Source organism: Venturia canescens, chromosome 8 (assembly GCF_019457755.1).
Source record: "Venturia canescens isolate UGA chromosome 8, ASM1945775v1, whole genome shotgun sequence".
Classification (NCBI taxonomy): Eukaryota; Metazoa; Arthropoda; class Insecta; order Hymenoptera; family Ichneumonidae; genus Venturia; species Venturia canescens.
Window position 1 is genome coordinate 20486280 of NC_057428.1, and position 16461 is coordinate 20502740.

The 16461-nt window shown below is 35.7% G+C and overlaps 5 protein-coding genes and 1 long non-coding RNA gene across 7 annotated transcripts; 4 read left to right on the forward strand and 2 right to left on the reverse strand.

Annotated features, from left to right (window-relative positions):
* Positions 1–91: 91 nt before the first annotated feature.
* On the reverse strand, positions 92–3436 carry mst (misato mitochondrial distribution and morphology regulator). The gene is made up of 4 exons (XM_043425737.1): positions 3302–3436; positions 2945–3025; positions 1517–2768; positions 92–1144 (listed from the first exon to the last, which is right to left on the reverse strand). The coding sequence occupies exons 1-4, from the start codon at positions 3377–3379 to the stop codon at positions 936–938; spliced, it is 1620 nt and encodes a 539-aa protein (XP_043281672.1). The 5' UTR covers positions 3380–3436; the 3' UTR covers positions 92–935.
* Positions 3437–3472: 36 nt separating this feature from the next.
* Positions 3473–8177, forward strand: LOC122414459 (decapping and exoribonuclease protein-like). Of its 2 annotated transcripts, none has more exons than XM_043425738.1 (7): positions 3473–4230; positions 4392–4615; positions 4693–4773; positions 6561–6723; positions 6942–7150; positions 7383–7750; positions 7841–8177. In XM_043425738.1, the coding sequence occupies exons 1-7, from the start codon at positions 3869–3871 to the stop codon at positions 8039–8041; spliced, it is 1608 nt and encodes a 535-aa protein (XP_043281673.1). In that variant the 5' UTR covers positions 3473–3868; the 3' UTR covers positions 8042–8177. The 2 variants fall into 2 exon arrangements, with proteins under 2 accessions (XP_043281673.1, XP_043281674.1); XM_043425739.1 differs by having other exon boundaries at positions 3473–4225; positions 4390–4615.
* Positions 8178–8530: 353 nt separating this feature from the next.
* Positions 8531–10834, forward strand: LOC122414460 (decapping and exoribonuclease protein-like). The gene is made up of 5 exons (XM_043425740.1): positions 8531–8813; positions 8913–9216; positions 9526–9734; positions 9856–10223; positions 10311–10834. Exons 2-5 carry the CDS (start codon positions 8915–8917, stop codon positions 10509–10511), a joined length of 1080 nt encoding a protein of 359 aa, XP_043281675.1. The 5' UTR covers positions 8531–8813; positions 8913–8914; the 3' UTR covers positions 10512–10834.
* A 285-nt stretch (positions 10835–11119) lies between these two features.
* LOC122414496 (decapping and exoribonuclease protein-like) lies at positions 11120–13973 on the forward strand. The gene is made up of 5 exons (XM_043425820.1): positions 11120–11499; positions 11586–11991; positions 12458–12657; positions 12837–13204; positions 13310–13973. The coding sequence occupies exons 2-5, from the start codon at positions 11684–11686 to the stop codon at positions 13508–13510; spliced, it is 1077 nt and encodes a 358-aa protein (XP_043281755.1). The 5' UTR covers positions 11120–11499; positions 11586–11683; the 3' UTR covers positions 13511–13973.
* Positions 13974–14305: 332 nt separating this feature from the next.
* On the forward strand, positions 14306–16239 carry LOC122414431 (decapping and exoribonuclease protein-like). The gene is made up of 4 exons (XM_043425703.1): positions 14306–14771; positions 14981–15186; positions 15419–15786; positions 15895–16239. Exons 1-4 carry the CDS (start codon positions 14398–14400, stop codon positions 16093–16095), a joined length of 1149 nt encoding a protein of 382 aa, XP_043281638.1. The 5' UTR covers positions 14306–14397; the 3' UTR covers positions 16096–16239.
* On the reverse strand, positions 14802–15540 carry LOC122414432 (uncharacterized). Its single transcript, XR_006261758.1, has 2 exons — positions 15408–15540; positions 14802–15069 (listed from the first exon to the last, which is right to left on the reverse strand). It is a non-coding gene; the product is annotated as an uncharacterized lncRNA (long non-coding RNA).
* Positions 16240–16461: the final 222 nt, after the last annotated feature.

Genomic DNA, 16461 nt, shown 5'->3' on the forward strand with positions numbered 1-16461 from the left:
CTGATACTGATGCGTTACATTTTTTTTCGAATAATGTTTGGATCGCTGCTCCAGTTTTCCTAACAATTGTTCAATGAAATATAGCAAAGAATCATCATTCTTCGTATTTTTATTACAATCACTAACATTTGCTCGCGTTTTGAAACAAATTAATCGAAAAAGTATTCAGATTTCATGAACTCGCAATTCACACAACTTTTTATCCAGTTTCTCATTAGTTATTGAATTACTGTTAAAAAATTCGTTGTTTTTCTGGAAAACGTTTTTTTAACTCGCTCAAATTTCGGTCTCGTGACAAGTTTTGTGCATAATCAATGTAGGAATGTATTGGAGACACTGTTTTAATCAACTTGATTAAATTGATAAAAGTATTAATCGCCTTATGTAGTTTGAAGAGTGGTGAGCCGCGCCCGCTTCGCACCCACGTTTCGAATCACCTCGCATCGTTTTACCTCCAACACATTGGGATTGAAACTCTTCGGGTGAATTTCGAAGCACGCACATTACCGATTAAGCGCACTATACAAACTCGGTTCGTGTACATCGTCGTGAATCTCCTGCTGGAATTATTCGACATCAAACAAAGTTATTAACGAGGTTTGGATTCGATGCACAATCAAAATTTCGTGTCAAACGTGAATACGGAAAAACTGGGGTATGAAAACGACAAGAAAATTCTTCAGTATCTCGAGAAAATGTTATTTCATTTAATTATGAAAATAAATAATAATACTTAAACTTGGAGTGCATTGAAAGTAAAATTTTTCGGAAAATATTTGATTTACTCGCAACGTGGTAAAAACCACTCTCGTTTCTTAAGTTAAACTTGATCTGTGCGCTAGTAAGCAAATGAAGTTCGATGACTTTAAGTATAAAAAAAGTAAATAATTCAAACGTGTTGAAAATAAACGAGTTGTTTAGCGGCGATGAAGTGATCAATCGTAATGATCCTCAAAAGATTCTTTGCTGTCGAGCAAATAATTAAGGCACTCGGTGTAGTCGTCCTGCTCCAGACCCGAATCTCCAAAAGCATGAAATCTTTTGATGTTCTTTACTCTCGAGGCTTGTTCGTGAAGAGATTCGAACATTTTGGACAAGCTGCTTCCACTGTGAAGACCCGCGAGAACAGGCACTGATTTGACATCTGTCGGTAACAAAGAAATTCAAATTTGAAGAAAACTGCACAAGTTGAATAAAACGATGAAAAAGAAGAGAAAAAACTCTCAAAGTTTTTTTATGACAATAAGGTCGAGGTGAACCCCTTTTTCAATCAAATATGAAAATTTTTCGTTCACTAACAACAATGAAGACCTTTTCTACGTTCAGCACTTCTGAAATTGGTGTGTCAAATTTAAAATAAGGAGGAATTTTATGTTCAGTAGTGAGGTGAGGAAAATTTTGGTTTTCAGGTCCCATAAGAACAGTCACAACTTTTACTAGTCAAAACGTTGTTCGTACGTTAATTTCATGCCTTTTTCTCAGAGACAATAGAAAGCTTGAAAAACTGTGATATTACCTTCGCCAACGGGCCAACCAGCAACATCTCCATTAGCATGAACATTATTATTGAAAATTCGTGGAAAAGGATCAGCGATTTTGAGGGGAGCTTGAGCGTTGGTGAAATAAATGGCAGAGGCTTGACAACTGTAGGCAAGAAACATTGTCATCATTTCGTGAACGGTGGAGCATCGGTAGGCAGGCATGGCCATTTGTTTTTTAGCTTGTTCGAGGGGTCGTTTGAGTCGTTCTTCAGGAATACCGCGAAGGGCGATGCTCTGCATTTGTTTGTCGATTGGAATTTCGCAATTCGGTGTTAAGCTGGTCCACGTGGGTGCGTCAAGGTCATCCAGTACATCGATCAGATCTCGTTTCACAGTCATTGGAAATGGTAGACTGAGACTGGTCGCAACAGCTTTTCGTCCCAGTTTATTCAAATCGGCGCAGAGATCGGAGAGGACTGAAATTCGATGGGCTTTCAGTCTGTAGCGTAAGCTGAGAGTGTCGAGAGCAGTGGCCAAGAGAGCGCTCGTGTGGTATTTCAGTTGCAGATCATAGTTGAGGTTCCGAAAGCTTCTGGCTTCACCAGCATTTGGCCAACCTTTATTTCCGCAGCACAGCGGACTAAATAACGAAGAATTCTCACTGATTTGTTGCCAGCACAATGCGGTGTTCACGACTCTTATCAAATCCTTTGCCGAAGGTTCCTCATTTTTTCCATCTATACTTGGAAAAGCAATGATACTTTTGCCGTACTCGTCGCGCAAATGTTGGACGCAGCTCGACCCCAGGCCTCCAAAAGCATCCTGGGAATCCAGCAAAACTTGAAAACCCTGCATCATATCACATTCTTCGACGTAAGATCTTATTCGATCGCTAAAATCGTCCTCGAACTGTTCGTTCTGCCATAAGTTTACACCATAATTGAAAACGTCAAACGGCTGGTCAGGACATTCATGTTTGTATTCCGTTACAACGTTTATTGTCCTCGGATGAAATCTAGGCACCAAATAATCCACCCAACTGTTTATCTCTGTCTCCAAACTCGATGATTCTGTTGATGTTTTATTTTCATTCTCTTCCAAACTGCGGAGAAACGATGACTTCCCAGGAGTTTCTTCTTCCTGCAGTTCTGTTCGGCTCTCATCCCATAATGGAACTGGCTTTTCGTCAGTTGTTCTCTCATCATAGAGATTTCCTTGGCGGTTCAGATAACCCAGCGTTCCTTTCAAATCCACTACTAATAATCGAGGAGTGTAAGTCACTTGTTTCTGGAAAGAAACTATGCAATTTTATATCATTAAAATGACAAAAATGATTCTTATACTGTTCACTTAGTCAAATTTAACTCAAATATTGATTCATTTGTTGGTGACAATCTCATGAAATCTTGGCAAAGATAGAACAGTACCAGTCAATGCGTGCAGAAAATTTGTAGAGTTCTTACCCTGGCTGTTTCTCCTTCTCGGTACAGAACATCATTGTTTATTTCCGATGGGTTTTCAGGATCGTAGGAGAAATTACTTTCCTGGAATCATCAAACTATAATTTGGCAAATCGAAACTATCTAATGTTGGATTAAATTGGATTTTTTACATTACTATTAATTGAGAAATATATTTTTTTCTTTTTTTCTTCAAAGTCAATTTCTCAGTGTCCGAATTCTACTTCGAAATTCACATGTTCTGTTGAATTTTTCAATTAAAAAATACATTGTTATTGTTTGGCGTCGAAAGGTTAGTAACGGGTTGGAGTAATCTGAAAATAGGTTAAACACTGAGGTGTTGTGTTTCGTCGGGCGTACCTGAAGATTCCACCAGTGGGTGCCAATATAATTGGAATAATGTCCTAATTGCAGTGTCAATATCTCCCGAGTTGCCATATTGATGAATAATCTTTGTAGATTATAAATGAGCTTGCATTGAACAAAATTGCTCGTCAGAACGGGATGGAAAACACGTCAACACGTGGAGAGATGTCTGGTTTGGATTACTGTAAAAAATGGTTGAGCATCACTGGTATAATGACAACAAATGTGAAGTTATTCCAGATTGTTTTCAAAACAAAAAAACGACTGATCGATTTTCAAAAATATAATCTGTCGTCATTAATATTGGTGGTTGGAACGTTTAACATTATTCTCGATTGTTGTGCGGTATTTTAAAATTTGGATCATAAAGTATAACCCGGTTATAGTTCACCGACAATCGAACTTTGTGAATACGGCGTCATTTTTGTTGATTCAACAAGTTGTCGTTCGACATTTGTGTCACGTTTTAATATATTTATTTACTCTTCCGCATTACGGAGATTACTATTCGAGAAAACGAGCTTTAACGTAATAAATCAGGGTTAAACTGTTTTCAAGATAATGACGTCTAATACTCCTTGGCGTTCGCAACACCGTCAAACCCACGATCGTGGTAACAATAACCGAGTGTTTGAAGTACGAAATCGTTTTTCTCAAAAAGAAACCAGCATTGATCTCGAGTCTAAACCTGAAATCGTCGGATATTTTAGTCTTGATGGAAATCGAACTTATTTGCCTGATGCATCCAACTTATCTTATTACAATCCTCCAAAGATAGAAAATGTTTGTTTGGATCTGAATAAGGGTATCGAAAAAGTTCGTAGAAAATCTGCTTCTGCAGACGAAGAAAAAATAAGAAATCTACTTAAGTGGATCTCACTTAACAATGACAAAATTCCAGCACCCGTTGAATCTAGAAGAAGGTATAAGAACCCAAAACATTTTCAAATCCTTATTAGCATTCGATAAATGTTCAATAATTGCTACATTATAATGAAATTATTTCTAAGGAGCTTGAATAAAATAATGAAAATTATTATTTTAAAGTCAATAACATAAAGCTTTGATAAATTGTATTTTTCAGTATTGAACCAACATTCGTATGTTTTCGAGGCTTATTGAGATTGCTCTTGTGTACTCCGTATTCACCCAAAGATCCTTGGATAATTTGTGCTGCCAGATGGAAAGGGACAATATATTTGTGTGAATTCAAAACACCAGAAGAAAAACGTCGCAACGCCAACATGTCGAAGGAAATGCTGAAATTCATGTCATGGGGTTTCAAATTCGAAAAATACATTTTATCAGGTACTAATTGATTTTTTCAAATAAAAATATACTACGTTTTAACATACTTTTATGAAATTATTTCCATCGTTCAAAAGATGCTCCTGATCAGCAACCGGATGCATCACAACCAGTGGATGAATCGGAGGAATTTTGTTGCATGTTTCAACGTAAAATCGGTAATCATACAATATTATTTGGAGCAGAAATGGACGGTGTTTTGTCAAAAACAAAACTGAATGAACCGCTACCATTGAAGGAATTACAATTTGTCGAATTGAAAACCAGCAAGAAAATCGAACATGCAGGACAGGACAGGAATTTTCGGAAATTCAAACTTTTGAAGTGGTGGTCACAAAGCTGGCTTGTTGGCATAGAAAAAGTACTGTGCGGTTTCAGAGATGACAATGGTATCGTTGATGATTTGACGACTTACAATCTTGTTGAAATCGTCGAAAAGTCAAAGGTACTTGGGAATGATGTCATTTTTTCATAATCAAAAAGAACTTGATTTTCCAAGTCTCTAAAAATGAAATTAATTTGAACAATAATTTTTGAAAGTTTTTTTTTTTCAGAATTTTTGGAATCCAAAAACTTGCTTAGATTTCTGTGCCTCTTTTTTGACCCACGTTTCTGAGACAGTTGTAAATGATTGTGACAAAATGATCTATAAATTCGAGAGGATACCTTTTGAGAATATCTTGACATCGAATGAATCACCCTTGGGAGAGTATGACTTCATGGAACCATCATTCCTCAGTGGAATTCAATGATGAGTCGTTTGCAGAATACCTCAAAAGATAATTTCAAGTCCAATACTTTGCCAACAACAAAAAGTTTGTTTCGTGATGACTTGAGCAACAATCGACTCCATAGATCAGTTCATCACTTTTTGGCATGTCAAATTTTTCTTTGAAAAGTTATGATAATTTCAAAGTACAAATGAATTCTCTTAATCACTCAAGTGTTAAATTAGCTTTGCACGATTTTTTTTCACACTTGGAAAAGTTTTCAACAATTTTAATTCAACTACTTGGATTGTTGTGTAGAACAATTATGTTGTGACTATTATTTGTATTTATACGACAAATTTGATTCTCAGATTAGAATAATTGGCATCGTTATAAATTATTATTAATATTTACAACAATAAATGTGCATAATTGGAGTGTATTGAGAATGTTGTGCCGAAATGAAGAACATCAACGAAAGAAAAATATAATGAACTTGTTGGCTCATTGTCATACATTTAACATGTAAAATATTGTTGATGAGAAAATCGGAATACGTATTTTTACCTCGATGGAATGAATTTAAAGAGCGAGCCGTAAATACTAAAAAAATTGTTAAGGAAATAATTGGAGTTTATACGTTGATTAATTCCCAGAAGATTCTAAATCAAACCGAGAGTAGTTTATAAAAAAAAATAATTATCGACATGGTTGAAACGTGTCTATTTCCGCTTACTGCAATCACGAATAAAAAGTTTGTAAATGAAAGATTATAAAGAGGAAGTTTCACTTACAATCAGTTCTTCTATTTATCGGACATTCGTAATCGCTTCAACGATATTTAAGAAGTACATAAACATATCACTCAACGCGCATTATAAACACCAAACTACTACGCTACGTCGGGAGGTTCCAGCGGGTTCTACGAATTTGAATCGAAGTTGAAGAGTTTTGCTCCAGTTCGTTTCGTTTGATCCATTAAGAAGCACGTTTTCGGGATGTTTGCGCGTTATTCAAAAACACTGTAATGGATAAAAAAAGCAATTTATCTATACCTCAGTGGATCCATGATCGGCAAAAATTGACGCCGCTGGAGCAATCTTATGAAGAATTCTGTTCGAGGTTGGAAAGGGCCAATATCCGAGCACGGAAACCAAGCAGCGTTTTTAGCCCTTCCAGAATCCTTGGTTACTTCAGTGTAGACGGTGATAGTAATTATTTATCCGATTCATCAGGTCTGAGATATTTCAATCCAGTGGAAAATCCAGTTCCCATCGATCTGAATGAAGGTTTCGAAAACATTGTGGTCAGCCAAGCAGAAATAAAAAAAATACGAGCGTTGCAATGGATCGATGAGAATCGGGATACGATCAAAGCTTCTCCTGAAACTGGACGCTTGTAAGTATTAGAACAGCAAAAATTATAGTGATATTTTCTAAAATATTGTGTAATAGAATTCATTGAATTTTTCAAGCAGCGTAATCATTTTTTCGTGTGATTTCAAATTAAATTTCCATTCGTTTGATAATTAAGATTTCTTCTTAATAAAAAATTACTTACTGAAGGAAACGCGGCCAAAATTTGAAAATGATTTTTAATGTTTTAAATGTTTGCAGGATAGAACCAAATTTTGTATGCTCTCCTCAAACACTAGTGCTTTTCATGTCCGCGTCTTATGTACCATTCCAAAGCTGGGGCATGTGGGCTGCAAAATGGCAAGGAACAATATACATAAAAACTGCTGCAGGTTTTAATAGAGGGAACTATGAAAATGATGAAAAATTTTGGTATCGGAATCATAAATTCTGTGAATACGTTGTCTCAGGTAAAAAATTCTATCCATTTTCATGTATCACTTCTATATCGAATGATTATAATAACACTTATAAAGTACTGGAATCTTTCAAGTAGTAATGATTGGCTGAGTTCAACAATCCCTATAACTATTTAGCAAATTCAAGCATGAGCATAATACATTTTTTTTTTTTACTATTCGAATGCACATTTATTTTACCGAAATATCCATCATTTGCTTTTATTCACTATCTTTTCGTTAGAATCTCCAAAGGAAGCTCCGAATCCTAAAAAACCATTGGTGAAGGATGAAGCATTCCGATGTATCTATCAGCGGCAGTTTGGCCAACATTCTGTGCTGTATTCGGCTTCGAGAAAGGCAGTGCTGTCCGACAAAATATTTTCAGATCCACTACCGCTTGATGAACTTAAATTCATCGATTTGCGTATAAGCAAAACAATCAAATATCAAGGACAAGAGACCTATTTGAAGAAATATATATTTTTAAGATGGTGGGCAAATGTAATTCTCGTCAATGATGATCAAGTGTTATGTGGTTTTCGAGATGATAATGGAATTGTCCACGAATTGAAAACATACAAAACTGATGATCTGCCCAAATTGTCAGAGGTGCGCAGAAATGTTTTTTTCTTCACTTATTTCCATTTGAGCATTCATTGTTCTCCATATTTTCCACTGAGTATGTCAATGATTTTTCAGGGTTTTTGGGATCCACAGAAATGTCTTGACTCCTGTGAAACAATCTTGACAACAATTGCAGAAACTGTCGTTGAAGATTGTGACAAAATGATTTACGAAATTGTCAAGAAACCCAGAAAAAACATTGAGATCAACAAATTGGAGCCTTCAGAAGAAAATTCTGTTGTACCGGAGTGGTACAAAAATTCCATGATCCGATAAATCAATTACTATGTGGTTCAAATGCAACAGAAACAGTTCAAATACTTCACCAGTGTTAACCTTTTTTTTATGGAATATATGCACAAGTTCATTCTCTGGAGGTGTATGGAAAAAAAATAAAGAATTTTGTATTGAACGAATGATTAATTAAATGACCGAACCTTTCTCACCGGCAATTTAACAAAGTAAGGAACGAATGTGAATAAAAAGTACGCTTGTTGATTATATCTCGTGATTTAACTTGTAATAAAGATCAAACTATTTGTCATTAGTCGATCACTGACTGAATGATAATAAGCTAAATTATGAACAAATTTAATTTCTACAATAATCGCTCCGTTTTTTTCAAATCATGGAATAATGTGACGAGATGACTAATCGAAGATTCAAACGTGTACTGTTTCCCGGCAATAATGGAAGGCATTGCATATGTTTAACCTCAAATATCTGTTCCGGTAAGGTATTTGAATGTTTCGATCAACGTGTTCTGAATGTCCGTACATCACACAACTTTAACCAGACATTATTAACAGTTTATTTAAAAAATATCCTCCCGCGTTCATAATCAGACAAAATAAAAACGTGTTCTTTTTACGTTTTCAAGAAAATCGAAAAGTTTATCGTTTTTCATATGCGGGGAATCCCCGATTTGTTTTGTTATTTTGGTTAGCCATTCGGTAGAACACGTCTCCACCATAACCACATAACCATAATAAACAATCAGCTGATTGTCAGCAAAAAACCAGAGAGGAGCAGTGTTTTCGAAAGAGAAGTAGAATAAAATACTTTTGGGAATTATTGATGGGCCAGCAGATAAATTTTTCCAATTCTCGAGAATCAATAGAGGTTATTGATAAATAATTCATACAAGGTATGGAGAATCGCCGAAATTTTGGAGGACCGACGTACCGTCCTCCGAGTCGGAGAGTTGGATCACGGTCTAGGATTCTTGGTTACTACAGTGTAGATGCAGATAGAAATTTTACACCGGACTCATCAAAACTTAAGTATTTCAATCCTCCTGAAAGCAATCTTGTCACTTTTGATCTGGATGACGGTCGAGAGGAAGCGGATCCAAGTAATGGCATATTTCAGCAGCCTGGTATGTCACGAACAATACAATGGATAGCAGCAAATCAGAGACACGTCAAAATGACGCCCAACAGTGATCGCTTGTAAGGACTTTGAGTAATCTCGTAATTTTTACACTGCTCTCCCAATTTTTTTTGTAACTGTTGATGAAAAACTTCAAACAAAACCGCTCATTCGGCTTATTTTTCTATTCACATTTTGAATAGGAGTTTATTATCAGCTTAAATAGTTTCTTATTTTTCAACCATGTGTAAGGCACAAAATTGTCTCCAAGAATGTGGTCCATGAGTTGTATAAGAACTTTCTATGAGTTTTCAATTTTCGTAACAATAGCGACCAAGAAAGCCTCAAAACTAGAAACTAATATCCATTCGAAATTTATGTTGATACAGGATATCCCCACATTTCGTATGCAACCTTGGATTGCTGTCACGTTTAATGACTGCTCCTTATACACCAAACGAATGCTGGAGAATATGGGCTGGAAAATGGAAAGGAACCATTTATCTGCGCACTGACAAAAGTATGCAGCAAAAACCTTCCGAATTCGAGTTGAAGTTTGGTTATTGGGGGAACAAATTCCAGCAATATATAACATCAGGTACAAAATTCCAAGTCTTACATTTCTAGATAATCAATGGAAAGTTGATTCAGAGTTAACTACAGCAATCAATCAAGGAATGTCTTAAATAATAACGTTTTCATTGGTTTTTTTATGACAGAATCCCCTAGTAAAGCTCCAGACACATCGAAGCCAGTTGTGGAAACAGAGGAGTTTCGTTGTGTCTATCAACATCAATTTTCCAAATATTCTGTACTATTTTCGGCTGTAAGAAAAGCAGTTATTTCTAAAGAAAAACTCTCAGATCCGTTACCGCTCCACAAGCTCAAGTTCATTGACTTGAGAACAAATAAAATAATAGAGCATGCAGGACACGATAAAAATTTAAAAAAATACAAGTTTTTGCAGTGGTGGGTAAGAGCTTACCTCACTAACGACGACAAAGTTTTGTGTGGCTTCAGGGATGATAATGGAGTCGTCAGCATTTTGAATACGTTCGAAACTCACCAAATGGTTAAAGCGTCAAGGGTGGGTTTGAACAATTTTTTCCATTGATATTCAGCTGGAAATATTAAGTTGATCATTTGCTTTATCAATATTCAATGATTTTTCTAGAATTTTTGGAATCCAGAAGAATGCATCAAGTGTTGTGATACACTTCTTGAAAAACTCGCAGAAATTGTCATTGACGATTCTGATGAAACGATTTACGAGCTCACCAGAAATTCGCACGAAGAATTTGATATCAAAGAACTAAAACCTTCGGATGAAAATCGTGTTCCTCCAGAATGGTACAAGAATACCATGAGCCAATGAATTCGTGTGTGAATGACGTGAAATGAAACGTCTTGTACGAATTTAGAATTTTTATGACTTCTCAAAGAACAACCAATAATCTGCCTATTGATGTAAACATACAAGAAATATTATTTTTTCAATAAACTTACGAATATTGGCTCGATACGTGTTCGAACACACAATAATTGTACGTTATAACAAAAATCAGAAAAAATTATTCAGTGAATTATTCAAAAATGATCTTTTCGAACGCAATTATAAGAAAAATACTTGAATTTTTTGCGCATAGCATTTTTGTAAAAGTGTTATTTTTAATAAAAAATGTGTTGTGCATTCTCAAACGAGTAAAAAAATCATCTTATTGGTCTTGAAAATTTCTTCACGTAAAGAAATGACGAATAAGTTTTTTATTGGGTGAGTTATTGTTAAGAAAGCTGCAAACTAGGCTCTAGATAGTTTATCTTAACATTCTTGGGGGCTTGGAGGTTGGAGGTAGGCACAACAAAATGACGTCAGAGACAAAACAAAGGGCACTAAGTCCCGGTGACTAATGCGCTCTGTTGGCGGTCGAGGACATCTCATACCTCACCACTTGAGATTGCGACGCCAAAGGGCGCGTTCGGGGAGTCGCTATTTGCGCTACAAACGCTAACGTTATCATTGAATGATATTACTATATCTTGTATTTTTAGCGCAAATAGCGACTCCCTGAACGCGCCCAAAGAATCTCAACATCAGTAGAACGTAAAACTTCCCTTGCAATACGACATTTTTCAGTCCAGAGTCGCTGGGGACAGTCGGTGAACTCATGACGGCGCTCTTTATTTTTTCCTATATTTCGCGAGATACTCGAGTTCTAAGGGTTTTTCCTGGGGACGATTGTGTCAAACCACAAATACTTTTCTGACTACGAATAAATATTCTTCCTACATGACCTTGTTCATCTCATCTACAGCAGTAGTAGCCAGCCATTGCTAACTGAAAAACAATTGAACCAAGTTCAGAGGTATAATAATCATAATCAATAAGTTCTTAGGAAAAAAAAGTGAAAACAAAACAAAATCGATATTCTCCGTAACACCATTGTTATAGCTGTGAAGGAAACAACTGCACCGAGTCAATTTCTTCTTCAAACGATCGACGCCGTATCGTTTTTCTTCGAAAATTGACTTTATTTATACCTTATAACCATGAGGAGACGTTCGACACAGACTGACGGGACACACGATCGATCGAGGTACCTCGGAATCCCGCGCCCGAAGACAATAAATTACTTCAGTGTGGATGAAGACAAAAATATCATACCGGATTCATCAAGCATTAAATACTTTCACCCTTCGAGAAGCAATAATGTTGCATTCGACTTGAACAGAGGCATGGACCTTATCGAAGCGGATGGAAATTTTTTATCTTTCGCGGATTCACCGGGAATTGAGACAACGCTAAAATGGATTGTGGCCAACCACGAAAAAATCAAGGCTTCATCCGGTGATCGCATGTGAGTATCGAAACTAATGGCATGGTATACAAAAAAAAATTTTCTCAACTCTAAGCACCCTCGAAATTCATTTTTGAATGAAAAATATTGGAATTATTGAAAAATCTATGAATAAGTGACGTTCCTCCTGAAAATGGAAACAAGGATTTCATTTCTTCAATATTTATTAACGTTTTTTTCATAGAAATAAAAAATCTTGGATGATTTTCCAAGTGACAAATCAACATAAAAATTTAATATCGGTAAACGTGTTTTTTGACGTTGTTTGAAGTTACTTTTTCCTGAATATTTTTGTCAATAACACTTTTTATAAATATTGTCTCAGCTTGCAGTTAAAATCCGTTTAAAAAATCGAGGTAGTTGAAAATATTCACGCTCTGATTTCCCCCCTTATTTGCAATGAATACTTTGAACAATTTTGGAAATTAATTTTAACTTTTGGAAATGTAAACATTTATAATTACAGGTTACAACCTAATTTCGTAAGCACCCTCGGAATTCTGACCCGTTTCATGGGTGCTCCGTACGCGCAGAAGGATAGATGGCAGTTACTGGCTGGAAAATTTGAAGGCAACATCTATCTTCGTTCGATTAGGTCGAAAAGTAACAGAGACGAAGCTAAGTTCGGATACTGGGGTCATAAATTTCAAAATTATATGGTTTCAGGTACAAAATTGTTTTTTCACATTTTGATTGTATTTTAATTTTTAGATTGTAGAATTTTAGAAAAGAAATTTAAATCAGTTGTACAAAATTTGACAATTGATTGTAAAGAATTTTTTATTTCATCTTGAGAGTCCTGATGAAGATTCACTCAGTGTGCTTATATCGATTTTTTGAGGCAGAATGTCCCGACGAGGCGCCACAACCCGACGAGAAAATTTCAAGACACGAAGAATTTCGTTATGTCTATCAACAGAAATTTTCAAAACACTCCGTTCTATACACGGGTGTCAGGAAAGCTGTTCTGTCGAAGAAACTTCTCGAGGATCCACTCCTCATAGATAACCTTGAATTTATCGATTTACGAACACACAAAAAAATAGTGTACCAAACACAGGAAAAATCGTTGAAAATGTACAAATTTTTGGCATGGTGGGCAAACGCGTTTCTCACTAACGATGTTAAAGTTTTGTGTGGTTTTCGAGACGACAATGGAATCGTCAACGAATTGAAAACATACGAGATTGAGGAATTGGCTCAAATGTCAAAGGTACGAGCGTTAACCCGTAAATTTTGTAAACTGATTATTTTCATTCTCTTTTTTTTTCGTACTTATCGAGCCCATTAATCGGTTAAATATTTTACGACTTTTCAGAAGTTTTGGCATCCGGAGGTCTGTTTGAAGGCGTGCCAAACACTTTTGTCAGAAATAGCGGAGATTGTCATCAACGATTGTGACGAAACAATATACGAGTTGACCAAAGTTGACAAGGAAAATTTCGACGTGAGAGAGCTCAAGCCCTCGGAAAAAATTGCGGTCGTACCAGAGTGGTACAAAAAAGCCATGAAGCAATAAGTTTTATTTGACGTACAAAGAGAATACGTTTAAAGACAAAGAAATCCATCTGTTTAAATAGCGCTTGAATATTTGTTTTAATCTACTTACTAATCGTCATTTGTCCATTCCAGACATCAGTTGCGCAAATGTTTTTATCTCTCCAGATGATGCTGTTAACATTATATTGCCTTTCGTTTTATTGAGGTATATGAATGCATATGCTCAATATACACTGTATCTGAAGTGCTTGAAAAAATAAGTTATCAATAATAAAAAAGTATTTTACGTTAAGAAACAAAAAAAGAAGAGAAATAAGAAGACAATTATTCCAACGCCGCTTTCAAATAACAAAATCGTTACCAACATCCGATACTGTATGGCGGCAAGGTGTTCCACTCAAAGTTTTCAAATTGTCAAATCGATTCATTTATTTCAATCCAACAAAAAATCGTTTCCCTTCTTACAGTACGGAGAAAGCATGCACGGTTTCATTGCCAAAAGTGTTTTTTTTTTAAATCGAATATCGAAAAAATTTGTTTATTTAAATCGTACGTATAAAAAAACTATATGTAAAAAAAATGTAACGCAAATTTATAGAGTCTAAGATTTCAAGGGAATTTTATAAACAAAGATCATAATGAGAGTTTCACTTAGTTCTTTTATTTATCGGTCGTTCGTAATCGCTCGAACCAGTCGACCGAAACTTGAGAAGTATATAACATACATATCACGTTTCACGTTTAAAGCAAATAACGACTTCTAGAAAGAACTATCTACTTTGTTCAATCGGGGAACCCCCTTTGTGGCTCATACTCGAGACTCGAACGATCAGGTTTGGACCAGCTTGGTCATTCAGTAGTACGTTTTCGGATGTGTCGGTTCGCGTCGTACAATTAAACACTGCAATGGATAAAAAAAGCAATTTTACGAGAATTGATAAACCATTTATACCTCGGTGGATCCACGATCGCACAGAATTGACGCCGCTGGAGCAATCTATTGAAAAATTCCGTTCAAAATTCCGAACACGGGAACCAAGCAACGTTTTTAGCCGTTCTAGAATCCTTGGCTACTTCAGTGTAGACGGTGATGGTAATTATTTATCCGATTCATCAGGTCTGAGATATTTCAATCCAATGGAAAACCAAGTTCCCATCGATCTGAATGAAGGTTTTGACGACTTTGTGGTAAGCCAAGAAAAAATACATAAAGAACGAAAGTTGCAGTGGATAGATGAGAATCGTGAAACGATCAAAGCTGCTCCTGAAACTGGACGCTTGTAAGTATTAAAAAAATGAGTGCTATTTTCTAAAATATTGCGCAACAGAATTTATTCAATTTTTCAGTAGCATCATGTTTTTCGATGATTTCATATTGGATTTTTATTTGTTCGATAGTTAAGATTCCTTCTGAATATTGTTCTACTATTTACTGAAGGAAACGTATCCAGAATATCAAAATGATTTTCAATGTTTTGAATCTTTGCAGGATAGAACCAAATTTTGTATGCGCCCCTCGAATATTAGTGCATTTCATGTCCATTCCTTACGTACCAATTCATAGCTGGAATTTGTGTGCTGCAAAATGGAAAGGAACAATATACATTAATACTGCTAAAGGTTTTAAAAGAGGGAACTATGAAAATGAAGAAAAATTTTGGTATTGGAACCGCAAATTCTACGAATACTTCTCAGGTAGAAAATTCTGTGTATTTTTATGTATCAATTCGATCGAATGATTATAATAACACTTAAGTACTGGAATCTTTTAAGAATTTTAAGTAGTAATGATTGGTCCAAGTTTAAGAATCCCTCTAACTATTCAACAAATTGAAACATGAGCATAATGACTTTTCTTACTACATGAATGCATATTTATTTTATCAAAATATCCAACATTTGATTTTATTTATTACCTTTCCGTTAGAATCTCCTGAGGAAGCTCCGAATCCTAAAAAACCATTGGCAGAGTCTGAAGAATTTCGATGTATCTATCAGCGGCAGATTGGCCAACATTCTGTGCTGTATTCGGCTTTGCGAGGGGCTGCATTGCCCAACAAAATATTTGCAAATCCAATACCGCTTGATGAACTTAAATTCATCGATTTGCGTACAAGCAAGTCAATCAAACATAAAGGACATGAGGTCTCTTTGAAGAAATACATATTTTTAAGATGGTGGACAAATGCAATTCTCGTCAATGATGATCAAGTGTTATGTGGTTTTCGAGATGATAATGGAATTGTCCACGAATTGAAAACATACAAAACTGATGATCTGCCCAAATTGTCCGAGGTGCACAGAAATGTTTTTTTTTTCATTTATTTCCACTAGAGCATTCATTGTTCTCTATAGTTTCCACTGAGTGTGTGTCAATGTTATCGATATTCCATGATTTTTCAGGGTTGTTGGGATCCACAGAAATGCTTTGACTCCTGTGAAACAATCTTGACAAAAATTGCAGAAACTGTCGTTGACGATTGTGACAAAACGATCTACCAAATTGTCAAGAGACGCAACGAAGACTTTGAGATCAACAAGTTGGAGCCTTCGGAAGAAAATTCTGTTGTACCAGAATGGTATAAAAATTCAATGATTCAATAAATCCGTCGCTACGGTTCAAGTGTGAATAATATAACAGAAACAGTTTGAATATTTTTATGGAATAAACATTTTTTTATGGAACATATGCTCAAGTTCATTCTCTGAAAGTGTACGCAAAAAAAAAATAAAGAATTTTGTATTGAATGCATGAATAACCCTAGAACGCATGACTGGGGTGTGAGCACACCCCACGCGAACTTCAAACTACGCTCCCGTCCTAACAAGCGACATTATCGACTGATTATCGACGGTTTTTTTTATATATAAATTCAATTGAAATTAGTTTTATCGAACATCATTCTTTTCGTTATAAAAAAACGAAGAAAATGGTGTAGGATAAAGTCAGTTTAGCATCGTAGTGTTACG

Coding starts and splice junctions, on each gene's coding strand:
- LOC122414459 (XM_043425738.1), top strand. CDS start 3,869: ATGACGTCTAATACTCCTTGGCGTTCGCAACACCGTCAAACCCACGAT. Junction 4,616..4,692: donor CGAAAAATACATTTTATCAG/GTACTAATTGAT, acceptor ATCGTTCAAAAG/ATGCTCCTGATCAGCAACCG. Junction 6,724..6,941: donor TCTCCTGAAACTGGACGCTT/GTAAGTATTAGA, acceptor AAATGTTTGCAG/GATAGAACCAAATTTTGTAT.
- mst (XM_043425737.1), bottom strand. CDS start 3,379: ATGGCAACTCGGGAGATATTGACACTGCAATTAGGACATTATTCCAAT. Junction 3,026..3,301: donor CCCACTGGTGGAATCTTCAG/GTACGCCCGACG, acceptor TGATGATTCCAG/GAAAGTAATTTCTCCTACGA. Junction 2,769..2,944: donor GAGAAGGAGAAACAGCCAGG/GTAAGAACTCTA, acceptor GTTTCTTTCCAG/AAACAAGTGACTTACACTCC.
- LOC122414460 (XM_043425740.1), top strand. CDS start 8,915: ATGGAGAATCGCCGAAATTTTGGAGGACCGACGTACCGTCCTCCGAGT. Junction 9,217..9,525: donor ACGCCCAACAGTGATCGCTT/GTAAGGACTTTG, acceptor ATGTTGATACAG/GATATCCCCACATTTCGTAT. Junction 10,224..10,310: donor AAATGGTTAAAGCGTCAAGG/GTGGGTTTGAAC, acceptor TGATTTTTCTAG/AATTTTTGGAATCCAGAAGA.
- LOC122414496 (XM_043425820.1), top strand. CDS start 11,684: ATGAGGAGACGTTCGACACAGACTGACGGGACACACGATCGATCGAGG. Junction 11,992..12,457: donor GCTTCATCCGGTGATCGCAT/GTGAGTATCGAA, acceptor TTATAATTACAG/GTTACAACCTAATTTCGTAA. Junction 13,205..13,309: donor AATTGGCTCAAATGTCAAAG/GTACGAGCGTTA, acceptor ACGACTTTTCAG/AAGTTTTGGCATCCGGAGGT.
- LOC122414431 (XM_043425703.1), top strand. CDS start 14,398: ATGGATAAAAAAAGCAATTTTACGAGAATTGATAAACCATTTATACCT. Junction 14,772..14,980: donor GCTCCTGAAACTGGACGCTT/GTAAGTATTAAA, acceptor GAATCTTTGCAG/GATAGAACCAAATTTTGTAT. Junction 15,787..15,894: donor ATCTGCCCAAATTGTCCGAG/GTGCACAGAAAT, acceptor ATGATTTTTCAG/GGTTGTTGGGATCCACAGAA.